This window comes from Salvelinus fontinalis, unplaced genomic scaffold (genome assembly GCF_029448725.1).
Source record: "Salvelinus fontinalis isolate EN_2023a unplaced genomic scaffold, ASM2944872v1 scaffold_0238, whole genome shotgun sequence".
Lineage (NCBI taxonomy): Eukaryota > Metazoa > Chordata > Actinopteri > Salmoniformes > Salmonidae > Salvelinus > Salvelinus fontinalis.
In genome coordinates this window covers 121,850-139,296 of record NW_026600447.1, presented here as the reverse complement: position 1 = coordinate 139,296, position 17,447 = coordinate 121,850, and the positions used below count along the sequence as shown (strand labels likewise).

Sequence of the window (17,447 nt, the reverse complement as noted above, 5' to 3'; positions counted from 1 at the left end):
TGACCCCTGGTCTACTGTATCTCTGACCCCTGGTCTACTGTACCCCTGGTCTACTGTACCTCTGACCCCTGGTCTACTGTATCTATGACCCCTGGTCTACTGTATCTCTGACCCCTGGTCTACTGTATCTCTGACCCCTGGTCTACTGTATCTCTGACCCCTGGTCTACTGTATCTCTGACCCCTGGTCTACTGTACCTCTGACCCCTGGTCTACTGTATCTCTGACCCCTGGTCTACTGTATCTCTGACCCCTGGTCTACTGTATCTCTGACCCCTGGTCTACTGTATCTCTGACCCCTGGTCTACTGTATATCTGACCCCTGGTCTACTGTATCTCTGACCCCTGGTCTACTGTACCCCTGGTCTACTGTATCTCTGACCCCTGGTCTACTGTACCTCTGACCCCTGGTCTACTGTATATCTGACCCCTGGTCTACTGTATCTCTGACCCCTGGTCTACTGTATATCTGACCCCTGGTCTACTGTATCTCTGACCCCTGGTCTACTGTACCCCTGGTCTACTGTATCTCTGACCCCTGGTCTACTGTACCTCTGACCCCTGGTCTACTGTATATCTGACCCCTGGTCTACTGTATCTCTGACCCCTGGTCTACTGTATCTCTGACCCCTGGTCTACTGTACCCCTGGTCTACTGTATCTCTGACCCCTGGTCTACTGTATCTCTGACCCCTGGTCTACTGAACCTCTGACCCCTGGTCTACTGTATCTCTGACCCCTGGTCTAGTGTATCTCTGACCCCTGGTCTACTGTATCTCTGACCCCTGGGCTACTGTATCTCTGACCCCTGGTCTACTGTACCCCTGGTCTACTGTACCCCTGGTCTACTGTATCTCTGACCCCTGGTCTACTGTACCCCTGGTCTACTGTATCTCTGACCCCTGGTCTACTGTATCTCTGACCCCTGGTCTACTGTATCTCTGACCCCTGGTCTACTGTATCTCTGACCCCTGGTCTACTGTATCTCTGACCCCTGGTCTACTGTATCTCTGACCCCTGGTCTACTGTACCTCTGACCCCTGGTCTACTGTATCTCTGACCCCTGGTCTACTGTATCTCTGACCCCTGGTCTACTGTATCTCTGACCCCTGGTCTACTGTATCTCTGACCCCTGGTCTACTGTATATCTGACCCCTGGTCTACTGTATCTCTGACCCCTGGTCTACTGTACCCCTGGTCTACTGTATCTCTGACCCCTGGTCTACTGTACCTCTGACCCCTGGTCTACTGTATATCTGACCCCTGGTCTACTGTATCTCTGACCCCTGGTCTACTGTATATCTGACCCCTGGTCTACTGTATCTCTGACCCCTGGTCTACTGTACCCCTGGTCTACTGTATCTCTGACCCCTGGTCTACTGTACCTCTGACCCCTGGTCTACTGTATATCTGACCCCTGGTCTACTGTATCTCTGACCCCTGGTCTACTGTATCTCTGACCCCTGGTCTACTGTACCCCTGGTCTACTGTATCTCTGACCCCTGGTCTACTGTATCTCTGACCCCTGGTCTACTGAACCTCTGACCCCTGGTCTACTGTATCTCTGACCCCTGGTCTAGTGTATCTCTGACCCCTGGTCTACTGTATCTCTGACCCCTGGGCTACTGTATCTCTGACCCCTGGTCTACTGTACCCCTGGTCTACTGTACCCCTGGTCTACTGTATCTCTGACCCCTGGTCTACTGTACCCCTGGTCTACTGTATCTCTGACCCCTGGTCTACTGTATCTCTGACCCCTGGTCTACTGTACCTCTGACCCCTGGTCTACTGTATCTCTGACCCCTGGTCTACTGTATCTCTGACCCCTGGTCTACTGTATCTCTGACCCCTGGTCTACTGTACCTCTGACCCCTGGTCTACTGTATCTCTGACCCCTGGTCTACTGTATCTCTGACCCCTGGTCTACTGTATCTCTGACCCCTGGTCTACTGTGTCTCTGACCCTTGGTCTACTGTATCTCTGACCCCTGGTCTACTGTATATCTGACCCCTGGTCTACTGTATCTCTGACCCCTGGTCTACTGTACCCCTGGTCTACTGTATCTCTGACCCCTGGTCTACTGTACCTCTGACCCCTGGTCTACTGTATATCTGACCCCTGGTCTACTGTATCTCTGACCCCTGGTCTACTGTATATCTGACCCCTGGTCTACTGTATCTCTGACCCCTGGTCTACTGTACCCCTGGTCTACTGTATCTCTGACCCCTGGTCTACTGTACCTCTGACCCCTGGTCTACTGTATATCTGACCCCTGGTCTACTGTATCTCTGACCCCTGGTCTACTGTATCTCTGACCCCTGGTCTACTGTACCCCTGGTCTACTGTATCTCTGACCCCTGGTCTACTGTATCTCTGACCCCTGGTCTACTGAACCTCTGACCCCTGGTCTACTGTATCTCTGACCCCTGGTCTAGTGTATCTCTGACCCCTGGTCTACTGTATCTCTGACCCCTGGGCTACTGTATCTCTGACCCCTGGTCTACTGTACCCCTGGTCTACTGTACCCCTGGTCTACTGTATCTCTGACCCCTGGTCTACTGTACCCCTGGTCTACTGTATCTCTGACCCCTGGTCTACTGTATCTCTGACCCCTGGTCTACTGTACCTCTGACCCCTGGTCTACTGTATCTCTGACCCCTGGTCTACTGTATCTCTGACCCCTGGTCTACTATATCTCTGACCCCTGGTCTACTGTACCTCTGACCCCTGGTCTACTGTATCTCTGACCCCTGGTCTACTGTATCTCTGACCCCTGGTCTACTGTATCTCTGACCCCTGGTCTACTGTGTCTCTGACCCTTGGTCTACTGTATCTCTGACCCCTGGTCTACTGTATCTCTGTACCCCTGGTCTACTGTATCTCTGACCCCTGGTCTACTGTACCTCTGTACCCCTGGTCTACTGTACCTCTGACCCCTGGTCTACTGTATCTCTGATCCCTGGTCTACTGTACCCCTGGTCTACTGTATCTCTGACCTCTGGTCTACTGTATCTCTGACCCCTGGTCTACTGTATCTCTGACCCCTGGTCTACTGTACCCCTGGTCTACTGTATCTCTGACCCCTGGTCTACTGTATCTCTGACCCCTGGTCTACTGTATCTCTGACCCCTGGTCTACTGTGTCTCTGACCCCTGGTCTACTGTACCCCTGGTCTACTGTATCTCTGACCCCTGGTCTACTGTACCCCTGGTCTACTGTGTCTCTGACCCCTGGTCTACCTTATATCTGACCCCTGGTCTACTGTACCCCTGTTCTACTGTATCTCTGACCCCTGGTCTACTGTTTATCTGACCCCTGGTCTACTGTATCTCTGACCCCTGGTCTACTGTACCCCTGGTCTACTGTATCTCTGACCCCTGGTCTACTGTATCTCTGACCCCTGGTCTACTGTACCCCTGGTCTACTGTTCCGCTGGTCTACTGTATCTCTGACCCCTGGTCTACTGTACCCCTGGTCTACTGTATCTCTGACCCCTGGTCTACTGTACCCCTGGTCTACTGTATCTCTGACCCCTGGTCTACTGTATCTCTGACCCCTGGTCTACTGTACCCCTGGTCTACTGTATCTCTTACCCCTGGTCTACTGTACCCCTGGTCTACTGTACCCCTGGTCTACTGTACCCCTGGTCTACTGTATCTCTGACCCCTGGTCTACTGTATCTCTGACCCCTGGTCTACTGTATCTCTGACCCCTGGTCTACAGTATCTCTGACCCCTGGCCTACTCTACCTCTGGTCTACTGTATCTCTGACCCCTGGTCTACTGTATCTCTGACCCCTGGTCTACTGTACCCCTGGTCTACTGTACCTCTGACCCCTGGTCTACTGTATCTCTGACCCCTGGTCTACTGTATCTCTGACCCCTGGTCTACTGTACCTCTTACCCCTGGTATACTGTATCTCTGACCCCTGGTCTACTGTACCTCTGACCCATGATCTACTGTATATCTGAACCCTGGTCTACTGTACCCCTGGTCTACTGTATCTCTGACCCCTGGTCTACTGTATCTCTGACCCCTGGTCTACTGTACCCCTGGTCTACTGTATCTCTGACCCCTGGTCTACTGTACCCCTGGTCTACTGTAACTCTGACCCCTGGTCTACTGTATCTCTGACCCCTGGTCTACTGTATCTCTGATCCCTGGTCTACTGTATCTCTGACCCCTGGTCTACTGTATATCTGACCCCTGGTCTACTGTACCCCTGGTCTACTGTATCTCTGACCCCTGGTCTACTGTATATCTGACCCCTGGTCCACTGTACCCCAGGTCTACTGTATCTCTGACCCCTGGTCTACTGTACCCCTGGTCTACTGTACCTCTGACCCCTGGTCTACTGTATCTCTGACCCCTGGTCTACTGTATCTCTGACCCCTGGTCTACTGTACCTCTGACCCCTGGTCTACTGTATCTCTGACCCCTGGTCTACTGTACCCCTGGTCTACTGTACCTCTGACCCCTGGTCTACTGTATCTATGACCCCTGGTCTACTGTATCTCTGACCCCTGGTCTACTGTATCTCTGACCCCTGGTCTACTGTATCTCTGACCCCTGGTCTACTGTATCTCTGACCCCTGGTCTACTGTACCTCTGACCCCTGGTCTACTGTATCTCTGACCCCTGGTCTACTGTATCTCTGACCCCTGGTCTACTGTATCTCTGACCCCTGGTCTACTGTATATCTGACCCCTGGTCTACTGTATATCTGACCCCTGGTCTACTGTATCTCTGACCCCTGGTCTACTGTACCCCTGGTCTACTGTATCTCTGACCCCTGGTCTACTGTACCTCTGACCCCTGGTCTACTGTATATCTGACCCCTGGTCTACTGTATCTCTGACCCCTGGTCTACTGTATCTCTGACCCCTGGTCTACTTTATCTCTGACCCCTGGTCTACTGAACCTCTGACCCCTGGTCTACTGTATCTCTGACCCCTGGTCTAGTGTATCTCTGACCCCTGGTCTACTGTATCTCTGACCCCTGGGCTACTGTATCTCTGACCCCTGGTCTACTGTACCCCTGGTCTACTGTACCCCTGGTCTACTGTATCTCTGACCCCTGGTCTACTGTACCCCTGGTCTACTGTATCTCTGACCCCTGGTCTACTGTATCTCTGACCCCTGGTCTACTGTACCTCTGACCCCTGGTCTACTGTATCTCTGACCCCTGGTCTACTGTATCTCTGACCCCTGGTCTACTGTATCTCTGACCCCTGGTCTACTGTACCTCTGACCCCTGGTCTACTGTATCTCTGACCCCTGGTCTACTGTATCTCTGACCCCTGGTCTACTGTATCTCTGACCCCTGGTCTACTGTGTCTCTGACCCCTGGTCTACTGTATCTCTGTACCCCTGGTCTACTGTATCTCTGACCCCTGGTCTACTGTACCTCTGTACCCCTGGTCTACTGTATCTCTGACCCCTGGTCTACTGTATCTCTGACCCCTGGTCTACTGTACCTCTGACCCCTGGTCTACTGTACCCCTGGTCTACTGTACCCCTGGTCTACTGTATCTCTGACCCCTTTTTTAGTGTATCTCTGACCCCTGGTCTACTGTACCTCTGACCCCTGGTCTACTGTATCTCTGACCCCTGGTCTACTGTATCTCTGACCCCTGGTCTACTGTACCCCTGGTCTACTGTACCCCTGGTCTACTGTATCTCTGACCCCTGGTCTACTGTATCTCTGGTCTACTGTGTCTCTGACCCCTGGTCTACTGTATCTTTGACCCCTGGTCTACTGTATCTCTGACACCTGGTCTACTGTATCTCTGACCCCTGGTCTACTGTATCTCTGACCCCTGGTCTACTGTACCCCTGGTCTATTGTATCTCTGATCCCTGGTCTACTGTACCTCTGACCCCTGGTCTACTGTACCTCTGGTCTAATGTACCCCTGGTCTAATGTATCTCTGACCCCTGGTCTCCTGTACCTCTGACCCCTGGTCTACTGTACCTCTGACCCCTGGTCTACTGTACCCCTGGTCTACTGTGTCTCTGACCCCTGGTCTACTGTACCCCTGGTCTACTGTACATCTGACCCCTGGTCTACTGTACCTCTGACCCCTGGTCTACTGTACCCCTGGTCTACTGTATCTCTGACCCCTTGTCTACTGTACCTCTGACCCCTGGTCTACTGTTTCTCTGACCCCTGGTCTACTGTATCTTTGACCCCTGGTCTACTGTATCTCTGATCCCTGGTCTACTGTACCCCTGGTCTACTGTACCCCTGGTCTACTGTATCTCTGACCCCTGGTCTACTGTATCTCTGACCCCTGGTCTACTGTACCCCTGGTCTACTGTACCTCTGACCCCTGGTCTACTGTACCCCTGGTCTACTGTACCTCTGACCCCTGGTCTACTGTATCTCTGACCCCTGGTCTACTGTATCTCTGGTCTAGTGTATCTCTGACCCCTGGTCTACTGTATCTCTGACACCTGGTCTACTGTATCTCTGACCCCTGGTCTACTGTACCTCTGACCCCTGGTCTACTGTACCTCTGACCCCTGGTCTACTGTACCCCTGGTCTACTGTGTCTCTGACCCCTGGTCTACTGTACATCTGACCCCTGGTCTACTGTACCTCTGACCCCTGGTCTACTGTACCCCTGGTCTACTGTATCTCTGACCCCTGGTCTACTGTACCTCTGACCCCTGGTCTACTGTTTCTCTGACCCCTGGTCTACTGTATCTTTGACCCCTGGTCTACTGTATCTCTGATCCCTGGTCTACTGTACCCCTGGTCTACTGTACCCCTGGTCTACTGTACCCCTGGTCTACTGTATCTCTGACCCCTCGTCTACTGTATCTCTGACCCCTGGTCTACTGTACCCCTGGTCTACTGTACCTCTGACCCCTGGTCTACTGTACCCCTGGTCTACTGTACCTCTGACCCCTGGTCTACTGTATCTCTGACCCCTGGTCTACTGTATCTCTGACCCCTGGTCTACTTTTTCTCTGGTCTAGTGTATCTCTGACCCCTGGTCTACTGTATCTCTGACCCCTGGTCTACTGTATCTCTGGTCTAGTGTATCTCTGACCCCTGGTCTACTGTATCTCTGACCCCTGGTCTACTGTATCTCTGGTCTAGTGTATCTCTGACCCCTGGTCTACTGTACCTCTGACCCCTGGTCTACTGTATCTCTGACCCCTGGTCTTCTGTACCCCTGGTCTACTGTACCTCTGACCCCTGGTCTACTGTATCTCTGACCCCTGGTCTACTGTACCCCTGGTCTGCTGTACCCCTGGTCTACTGTATCTCTGACCCCTGGTCTACTGTACCTCTGACCCCTGGTCTACTGTATCTCTGACCCCTGGTCTACTGTATCTCTGACCCCTGGTCTACTGTACCCCTGGTCTACTGTACCCCTGGTCTACTGTATCTCTGACCCCTGGTCTACTGTACCCCTGGTCTACTATATCTCCGACCCCTGGTCTACTGTACCCCTGGTCTACTGTACCCCTGGTCTACTGTATCTCTGACCCCTGGTCTACTGTACCTCTGACCCCTGGTCTACTGTACCCCTGGTCTACTGTATCTCTGACCCCTGGTCTACTGTATATCTGACCCCTGGTCTACTGTACCTCTGACCCCTGGTCTACTGTATCTCTGTACCCCTGGTCTACTGTATCTCTGTATCCCTGGTCTACTGTATCTCTGATCCCTGGTCTACTGTATCTCTGACCCCTGGTCTACTGTATCTCTGACCCCTGGTCTACTGTACCTCTGACCCCTGGTCTACTGTACCTCTGACCCCTGGTCTACTGTATCTCTGACCCCTGGTCTACTGTACCCCTGGTCTACTGTACCTCTGACCCCTGGTCTACTGTATCTCTGGTCTACTTTTTCTCTGGTCCAGTGGCCCTGTTTTTCACCAGGCAGGGATATATGTACCGGTATACCTATCTCAGTATTAGGGGTTACTGATGTCATAATGAGTTATTCTTTAGCAGTCAATTTCAAGACAGATCAAATATTATAGGTTAGTGTATGAAGATACTGCTGAATACACATCATGTTGACATGGTGGAGGCTACTCACTGTGTCCCCTCCACTTTAGGCCGTTCTATGGGGGCTCGAGCTGCCTCTGCTCTGGCCAGGCAGCTCAGTGTTAGACCAGAGGATGCAGTAGCTGGCCTAGTCTGTCTGTCCTTCCCCCTACACCCTCCAGGACAGACCCACAGCCATCGCCAGCGGAGTGAGGACCTCAGGGGGCTGCCTAAGGAGGTGCCTGTGTTGTTTCTGTCTGGCACTGCAGACAACATGTGTGAGAAGGTGAGAATGGCGTTGGGCGTCTTTTGGACCTTAAATGACAGCAGATCGGAGTGATCAGACAGACACCGTTAACCATGTTTATGACATGCACAGCTCTCTCTTTCTTTGATTCTGTGTGATATTTTATTGATGTATTTTTTTATAACTGATAGGCTGGAAGAAACATATGATCCCAATGTTGTGTTTCTGCAGTAATGATTTCCTCCGCGTGTCCAGGTCCTTCTGGAGAATGTTGTAAAAGAGATGAAGTGTCCAACGACTGTTCGCTGGATTGAAGGAGGCAACCATGGACTTACAATGAAGGGAAGGGCTGAGGAGTCTGCCCTGGATGAAGTCAACTCACATGTCTTATCATGGATTCGGGATCAAATTTGCATGAAGCTGACTGTAGATCCGAAAGTTGTTGTTGCGCCACACATTCCGTAGTGTGTTATCATACATCCAGTTTATATTATGAATGTGTTGTGCTTATAATGAAGAATAAATATATACTTTTATATATATTTTTTTTATTTTGGGCTAAAGGTATTGACATAGATTTGCCTTGAATAATACAGCGTGCGGGTTGCTTCTCTGAAACGGACCGGTGCCTTCTAGTGGCGTGTATTCAGGGAAGACAAACTTCCTCAAATATCTGTACCAAATCAAATCAAGTTGTATTTGTCACATTGCACCGAACACAACTGTGAAAGTGTCAAATCCCGTTGAGAGCAAACGTCATTGACAGAAAAACAAAATGGAATTGTTGCATCTCGTTGTGTTGTCGTCCTCCGGTGGCTAGCTAGCCAGCTAGCTAAAGTTGTCTCTTTCCTAAATTAGCCGTGGATGGGAGATGGGGATGTGGACTTTTTACTTTTACTTCATTCTCTGTACTGGCCAATGATTATAACGGTGATACTGATCCAGCCATTAGTTCATACATTGTTGTTTACCTGGCCTGATAGAATGGGTTTTCAATATGTAGCTAGATGTAGAAGGCTCATGTTAACTAGCTAACGTTGCCCACGAATGGAAGTTAGGCTAGCGAGCAAGCATTTTATCCAGGTAGCCTAGGGCAACAAAAACTAAAAGTGTGTACTGAATGACAGAGTGAAAGACTGTTTCAGCAACATGAAAGAGAGGAGGATGTCATTGGCGTTTCTCTACAAGTAGGGTGAGTCAGCGTGTTTTCTACTTGCACGAACACACACACACACACACAGAAATCAGAGCCATGGACAGCCACATCATATTTAGCTTAAATTGATTGGACTAAATTGTTTTGGGGTCTCTTTTAGTTGTCACTATTGGACTAAGCAGAGTTGATTTGATGAATTTGAAATGGTGCTGGAATAAGGCAGCTCTTGTTTTGTTTGTGACTTGCGGTTACTCTCTGTGGTTCTAAATCAATAATTGTTTAGTGGTCCGAAAATATCTGAAACAACTTGATTGACCATGCTGAATGTCATGTAGCTGTCTGTTACTGTACATCCGAAATGCTTCGTGGACGTCACTGGACAGAGGTTGCCATTTTGTAATAAAACAAAGATGAGGTTGAATTTATTCTGCCACTGTGTCTTTCTTATTGTCTCAGCCTTTAGGCCTTTATATCACGGTCGCAAGGCATGTGGGTTAACAGGTTATAGAGCAAACAACGCAATGATCACAACACATGTTGTCTTGGGTCTCTCTTTATGTCGCGGTGGGTCGTCTTCTCTTGTCGTGATGTGTTTTGTTGTCCTATATTTATAATCCCAGTTCCCCGTCACCGCAGGAGGCCTTTTGCCTTCTGGTAGGCCGTCATTGTAAATAAGTATTTGTGTTTAACTGACTTGCCTAGTTAAATAAAGGTTAAATAAATAATAGGTTGTAATATAGGTTTTACCCACGCACCGCTACTGTTGACATCAGATGTTTCATTTAAAATGTGCAGAATGTAGTTCCAGCCGCTCTCGTTACCTGCGACGGGACCTCCTCCTATCACTCACATTTGGTGGTCAGGAGTTCCAGCCGCTCTCGTTACCCGCGACGGGACCTCCTCCGATCACTCACATTTGGTGGTGAGGAAACGTTCTGAACGGACGTGTGATGTTTTCGTGGTGCTGCTGTACCTTTTAAAGCCGGGTGATGACATTTTATATTTCCTTGATCAGATATTAGACATAGAAAGGGGTGGAGGGCCAGGATAGAACTAAGGTACTCTGGGATAGGGATTAATGCACACAACATGCTCTGGGGTGGGGATTAATGCACACAACATGCTCTGGGGTGGGGATTAATGCACACAACATGCTCTGGGGTGGGGATTAATGCACACAACATGCTCTGGGGTGGGGATTAATGCACACAACACGCTCTGGGGTGGGGATTAATGCACACAACACGCTCTGGGGTGGGGATTAATGCACACAATATGCTCTGGGGTGGGGATTAATGCACACAACATGCTCTGGGGTGGGGATTAATGTACACAACACGCTCTGGGGTGGGGATTAATGCACACAATATGCTCTGGGGTGGGGATTAATGCAAACAACACGCTCTAGGGGGGGATTAATGCACACATCCCGCTCTGGGGTGGATGGAAATGGCCACGTGATGGAAAATCTGATAGAAATGAAAGATGTGGTGTGCCTGAATGATGGCCAAGGGACCATGATTGATGTAGTTACAGGGAAAGAGTCTGTATTGGACCTTACTCGTATCTAGTGCGATGGCAGGAATCTGTGAGTGGGAGGTATGGGAGGAGTCGACAGATCATTACCGCATAGTATGTACAGTAGGCCGGAGGGAGGAAAAGGTGTCAGCGGATGGAGTAAGTGGGAGTTTTGAAATGGCAAAGTGGGGTCAGTTTCAGGACTTAAGTGAGCAGGTGATGGCATGGTTGGATAGGAGAGGGGATGTGGATTGTATGAGTAACTGGGTGAGAACAGAGTTAGTGGGGGGCAGCTACTGAGGCGATACCTAAGAGTTCAGGGAGGAGGAGGAATACATTCTCATGGTGGATGGAGGAGTGTGGGGCAACGGGGAGGAGTAGAAACAGGGCATTTAGAGTACTGACAAGGATGCATACCTTCCAACATCTGATTCAGTATCAACAGGCCCTGGTGAGGAGAACTATCCATCAGTCTGATTCAGTATAAACAGGCCCTGGTGAGGAGAACTATCTGTCAGTCTGATTCAGTATAAACAGGCCCTGGTGAGGAGAACTATCTGTCAGTCTGATTCAGTATAAACAGGCCCTGGTGAGGAGAACTATCTGTCAGTCTGATTCAGTATAAACAGGCCCTGGTGAGGAGAACTATCTGTCAGTCTGATTCAGTATAAACAGTCCCTGGTGAGGAGAACTATCTGTCAGTCTGATTCAGTATAAACAGGCCCTGGTGAGGAGAACTATATGTCAGTCTGATTCAGTATAAACAGGCCCTGGTGAGGAGAACTATCTGTCAGTCTGATTCAGTATAAACAGTCCCTGGTGAGGAGAACTATCTGTCAGTCTGATTCAGTATAAACAGGCCCTGGTGAGGAGAACTATCTGTCAGTCTGATTCAGTATAAACAGGCCCTGGTGAGGAGAACTATCTGTCAGTCTGATTCAGTATAAACAGGCCCTGGTGAGGAGAACTATCTGTCAGTCTGATTCAGTATAAACAGGCCCTGGTGAGGAGAACTATCTGTCAGTCTGATTCAGTATAAACAGGCCCTGGTGAGGAGAACTATCTGTCAGTCTGATTCAGTATAAACAGGCCCTGGTGAGGAGAACTATCCACCAGTCTGATTCAGTATAAACAGGCCCAGGCCCTGGTGAGGAGAACTATCTGTCAGTCTGATTCAGTATAAACAGGCCCAGGCCCTGGTGAGGAGAACTATCTGTCAGTCTGATTCAGTATTAACAGGCCCTGGTGAGGAGAACTATCTGTCAGTCTGATTCAGTATAAACAGGCCCAAGCCCTGGTGAGGAGAACTATCTGTCAGTCTGATTCAGTATAAACAGGCCCTGGTGAGGAGAACTATTCATCAGTCTGATTCAGTATAAACAGGCCCAGGCCCTGGTGAGGAGAACTATCTGTCAGTCTGATTCAGTATAAACAGGCCCTGGTGAGGAGAACTATTCATCAGTCTGATTCAGTATAAACAGTCCCAGGCCCTGGTGAGGAGAACTATCTGTCAGTCTGATTCAGTATAAACAGGCCCTGGTGAGGAGAACTATCTGTCAGTCTGATTCAGTATAAACAGGCCCTGGTGAGGAGAACTATCTATCAGTCTGATTCAGTATAAACAGGCCCTGGAGAGGAGAACTATCTGTCAGTCTGATTCAGTATAAACAGGCCCTGGTGAGGAGAACTATCCATCAGTCTGATTCAGTATAAACAGGCCCTGGAGAGGAGAACTATCTGTCAGTCTGATTCAGTATAAACAGGCCCTGGTGAGGAGAACTATCCATCAGTCTGATTCAGTATAAACAGGCCCTGGTGAGGAGAGCTATCTGTCAGTCTGATTCAGTATAAACAGGCCCTGGTGAGGAGAACTATCTGTCAGTCTGATTCAGTATAAACAGGCCCAGGCCCTGGTGAGGAGAACTATCTGTCAGTCTGATTCAGTATAAACAGGCCCTGGTGAGGAGAACTATCTATCAGTCTGATTCAGTATAAACAGGCCCTGGTGAGGAGAACTATCTGTCAGTCTGATTCAGTATAAACAGGCCCTGGTGAGGAGAACTATCTGTCAGTCTGATTCAGTATAAACAGGCCCTGGTGAGGAGAACTATCTGTCAGTCTGATTCAGTATAAACAGGCCCTGGTGAGGAGAACTATCCACCAGTCTGATTCAGTATAAACAGGCCCTGGTGAGGAGAACTATCCGTCAGTCTGATTCAGTATAAACAGGCCCTGGTGAGGAGAACTATCCGTCAGTCTGATTCAGTATAAACAGGCCCAGGCCCTGGTGAGTAGAACTATCAGTCAGTCTGATTCAGTATAAACAGGCCCTGGTGAGGAGAACTATCTATCAGTCTGATTCAGTATAAACAGGCCCTGGTGAGGAGAACTATCTGTCAGTCTGAATCAGTATAAACAGGCCCTGGAGAGGAGAACTATCAGTCAGTCTGATTCAGTATAAACAGGCCCTGGTGAGGAGAACTATTCATCAGTCTGATTCAGTATAAACAGGCCCTGGTGAGGAGAACTATCTGTCAGTCTGATTCAGTATAAACAGGCCCTGGTGAGGAGAACTATCCACCAGTCTGATTCAGTATAAACAGGCCCAGGCCCTGGTGAGGAGAACTATCCGTCAGTCTGATTCAGTATAAACAGGCCCTGGTGAGGAGAACTATCCACCAGTCTGATTCAGTATAAACAGGCCCAGGCCCTGGTGAGGAGAACTATCCGTCAGTCTGATTCAGTATAAACAGGCCCTGGTGAGGAGAACTATCCACCAGTCTGATTCAGTATAAACAGTCCCAGGCCCTGGTGAGGAGAACTATCTGTCAGTCTGATTCAGTATAAACAGGCCCTGGTGAGGAGAACTATCTGTCAGTCTGATTCAGTATAAACAGGCCCTGGTGAGGAGAACTATCCGTCAGGCAAAGAGGTAATGTTGGCGTCGGTTCTGCGACACCATAGGAAGGGGGCGAAGAACGTACAACTGGATAAAGGATTTCCTGTTAGGAAGGTCTATTCAGGTGAGGGTGGGGAAGTGTCTCTCCGGCAGCTACATGGTGGATAACGGTACATCACAGGGGAGCGTATTTATTCCTCCGTTGTTCTCAATCATGATCAATGATGTTTACTCTCAGGTACAGCCAGGTATTGGGAGGTCGTTCTTTGCAGATGATGGCGCATTATGGAAGAGAGGAAGAAACGTGCCATACGTAGTCAGGAAGGTACAGGAAGCAAATAAATGGGTTAGACCGGTGGGCATTAATGTAGGGATTCAGGTTCTCTGTAGAGAAAACTCAGACAGTATTCTTGACCAAGAGGAAGGTGGGAGATGAGGTATGCTTGAGGTTATATGGGAGAAACTTGGAGAGGGTGGGGGCCTTCAGGTTTCTTGGGGTATACTTTGACACTAGACTGACCTGGGCAGAACGAGTGGGGGCCTTCAGGTTCCTTGGGGTATACTTTGACACCAGACTGACCTGGGCAGAACGAGTGGGGGCCTTCAGGTTCCTTGGGGTATACTTTGACACTAGACTGACCTGGGCAGAACACATTGAGAGAGTGATGGGAAAGTGTAAGAAGGTGCTAAATGTGACGCGCTGTCTGACGGGAAAGGAGTGGGAGGCTGGGCGTTCCTCATTGAGAACTATGTATGTTGCATTGATCCGGTCTGATGGGGAAGGAGTGGGAGGCTGGGCGTTCCTCATTGAGAACTATGTATGTTGCATTTGATCCTGTCTGACGGGGACGGAGTGGGAGGCGTTCCTCATTGAGGACCATGTATGTTGCATTGATCCTGTCTGACGGGGAAGGAGTGGGAGGCTGGGCGTTCCTCATTGAGGACCATGTATGTTGCATTGATCCTGTCTGACGGGGAAGGAGTGGGGGGCTGGGCGTTCCTCATTGAGGACCATGTATCTTGCATTGATCCGGTCTGATGGGGAAGGAGTGGGGGGCTGGGCGTTCCTCATTGAGGACCATGTATGTTGCATTGATCCGATCTGTAATAGACTATGGCAGTATAGTGTATGGTTCTGCAGCCCGGACCTGATTAGAAAGGCTAGATGTCATACAGGGGCAAGAACTCAGAATGTGTAGTGGGGGGTTTCGGACATCCCCAGTGGCTGAACTACAGGTGGAGATGGGGGGAAATGCCTTCGCAGATTAGGAGACAGCAAATGGCAATTCATTATTGGGTCAACCTACAGGGACATGGGGTTTCATCCTGCGAAAGGGATTTTACAGACATGCTGGGAACACGGGAGCGAAGACAGAACACGAGCTTTGGGTGGGTGGGTAATATCCAGGCGAAGGAGATGGGACTGTATGGAAGGGAGTTCAGTCCAACAGTAGCTGTTCCTGTAAATCCACCATCTAGAAGTGTTGGAGAGACTACAGAAAGATAGGGAGGGTGTTGATCCATCTGATTGGAGAGACTACAGAAAGATAGGGAGGGTGATGATCCATCTGATTGGAGAGACTACAGAAAGATAGGGAGGGTGATGATCCATCTGATTGGAGAGACTACAGGAAGATAGGGAGGGTGTTGATCCATCTGATTGGAGAGACTACAGAAAGATAGGGAGGGTGATGATCCATCTGGAGAGACTACAGAAAGATAGGGAGGGTGTTGATCCATCTGATTGGAGAGACTACAGGAAGATAGGGAGGGTGATGATCCATCTGGAGAGACTACAGAAAGACAGGGAGGGTGTTGATCCATCTGATTGGAGAGACTACAGGAAGACAGGGAGGGTGTTGATCCATCTGATTGGAGAGACTACAGAAAGATAGGGAGGGTGATGATCCATCTGGAGAGACTACAGAAAGATAGGGAGGGTGATGATCCATCTGGAGAGACTACAGAAAGATAGGGAGGGTGATGATCCATCTGGAGAGACTACAGAAAGATAGGGAGGGTGATGATCCATCTGGAGAGACTACAGATAGGGAGGGTGATGATCCATCTGGAGAGACTACAGAAAGATAGGGAGGGTGATGATCCATCTGGAGAGACTACAGAAAGATAGGGAGGGTGTTGATCCATCTGATTGGAGAGACTACAGGAAGACAGGGAGGGTGATGATCCATCTGATTGGAGAGACTACAGAAAGATAGGGAGGGTGATGATCCATCTGATTGGAGAGACTACAGGAAGACAGGGAGGGTGTTGATCCATCTGATTGGAGAGACTACAGGAAGACAGGGAGGGTGATGATCCATCTGGAGAGACTACAGAAAGATAGGGAGGGTGATGATCCATCTGATTGGAGAGACTACAGGAAGACAGAGAGGGTGTTGATCCATCTGATTGGAGAGACTACAGGAAGACAGGGAGGGTGATGATCCATCTGGAGAGACTACAGGAAGACAGGGAGGGTGATGATCCATCTGATTGGAGAGACTATAGAAAGACAGGGAGGGTGATGATCCATCTGGAGAGACTACAGAAAGATAGGGAGGGTGATGATCCATCTGATTGGAGAGACTACAGGAAGATAGGGAGGGTGATGATCCATCTGATTGGAGAGACTACAGAAAGATAGGTAGGGTGATGATCCATCTGATTGGAGAGACTACAGAAAGACAGGGAGGGTGATGATCCATCTGGAGAGACTACAGAAAAATAGGGAGGGTGATGATCCATCTGATTGGAGAGACTACAGAAAGATAGGGAGGGTGATGATCCATCTGATTGGAGAGACTACAGAAAGACAGGGAGGGTGATGATCCATCTGATTGGAGAGACTACAGAAAGATAGGGAGGGTGATGATCCATCTGATTGGAGAGACTACAGAAAGACAGGGAGGGTGATGATCCATCTGATTGGAGAGACTACAGGAAGACAGGGAGGGTGATGATCCATCTGGAGAGACTACAGAAAGATAGGGAGGGTGTTGATCCATCTGGCGAGACTACAGAAAGATAGGGAGGGTGATGATCCATCTGATTGGAGAGACTACAGAAAGACAGGGAGGGTGATGATCCATCTGATTGGAGAGACTACAGAAAGATAGGGAGGGTGATGATCCATCTGATTGGAGAGACTACAGGAGAACAGGGAGGGTGTTGATCCATCTGATTGGAGAGACTACAGAAAGATAGGGAGGGTGATGATCCATCTGATTGGAGAGACTACAGAAAGATAGGGAGGGTGATGATCCATCTGGAGAGACTACAGAAAGATAGGGAGGGTGATGATCCATCTGATTGGAGAGACTACAGGAAGACAGGGAGGGTGTTGATCCATCTGATTGGAGAGACTACAGAAAGACAGGGAGGGTGATGATCCATCTGGAGAGACTACAGAAAGATAGGGAGGGTGTTGATCCATCTGATTGGAGAGACTACAGAAAGACAGAGAGGGTGATGATCCATCTGGAGAGACTACAGAAAGACAGAGAGGGTGATGATCCATCTGGAGAGACTACAGAAAGACAGAGAGGGTGTTGATCCATCTGATTGGAGAGACTACAGAAAGACAGGGAGGGTGATGATCCATCTGGAGAGACTACAGAAAG

General features: G+C 49.5%; 1 protein-coding gene across 1 annotated transcript in view; it reads left to right on the top strand.

The window, feature by feature from the left end:
* The window catches only part of LOC129844834 (testis-expressed protein 30-like), a 53,409-nt gene extending 43,577 nt beyond the window's left edge, over nucleotides 1–9,832 (top strand). Inside the window, exons 4-5 of the mRNA XM_055912985.1 lie at nucleotides 8,076–8,290; nucleotides 8,507–9,832. Of these exons, the coding sequence (XP_055768960.1) occupies nucleotides 8,076–8,290; nucleotides 8,507–8,716 (425 nt within the window). The 3' untranslated portion in view covers nucleotides 8,717–9,832. The remainder of the gene's footprint in view (nucleotides 1–8,075; nucleotides 8,291–8,506) is intronic.
* Nucleotides 9,833–17,447: the final 7,615 nt, after the last annotated feature.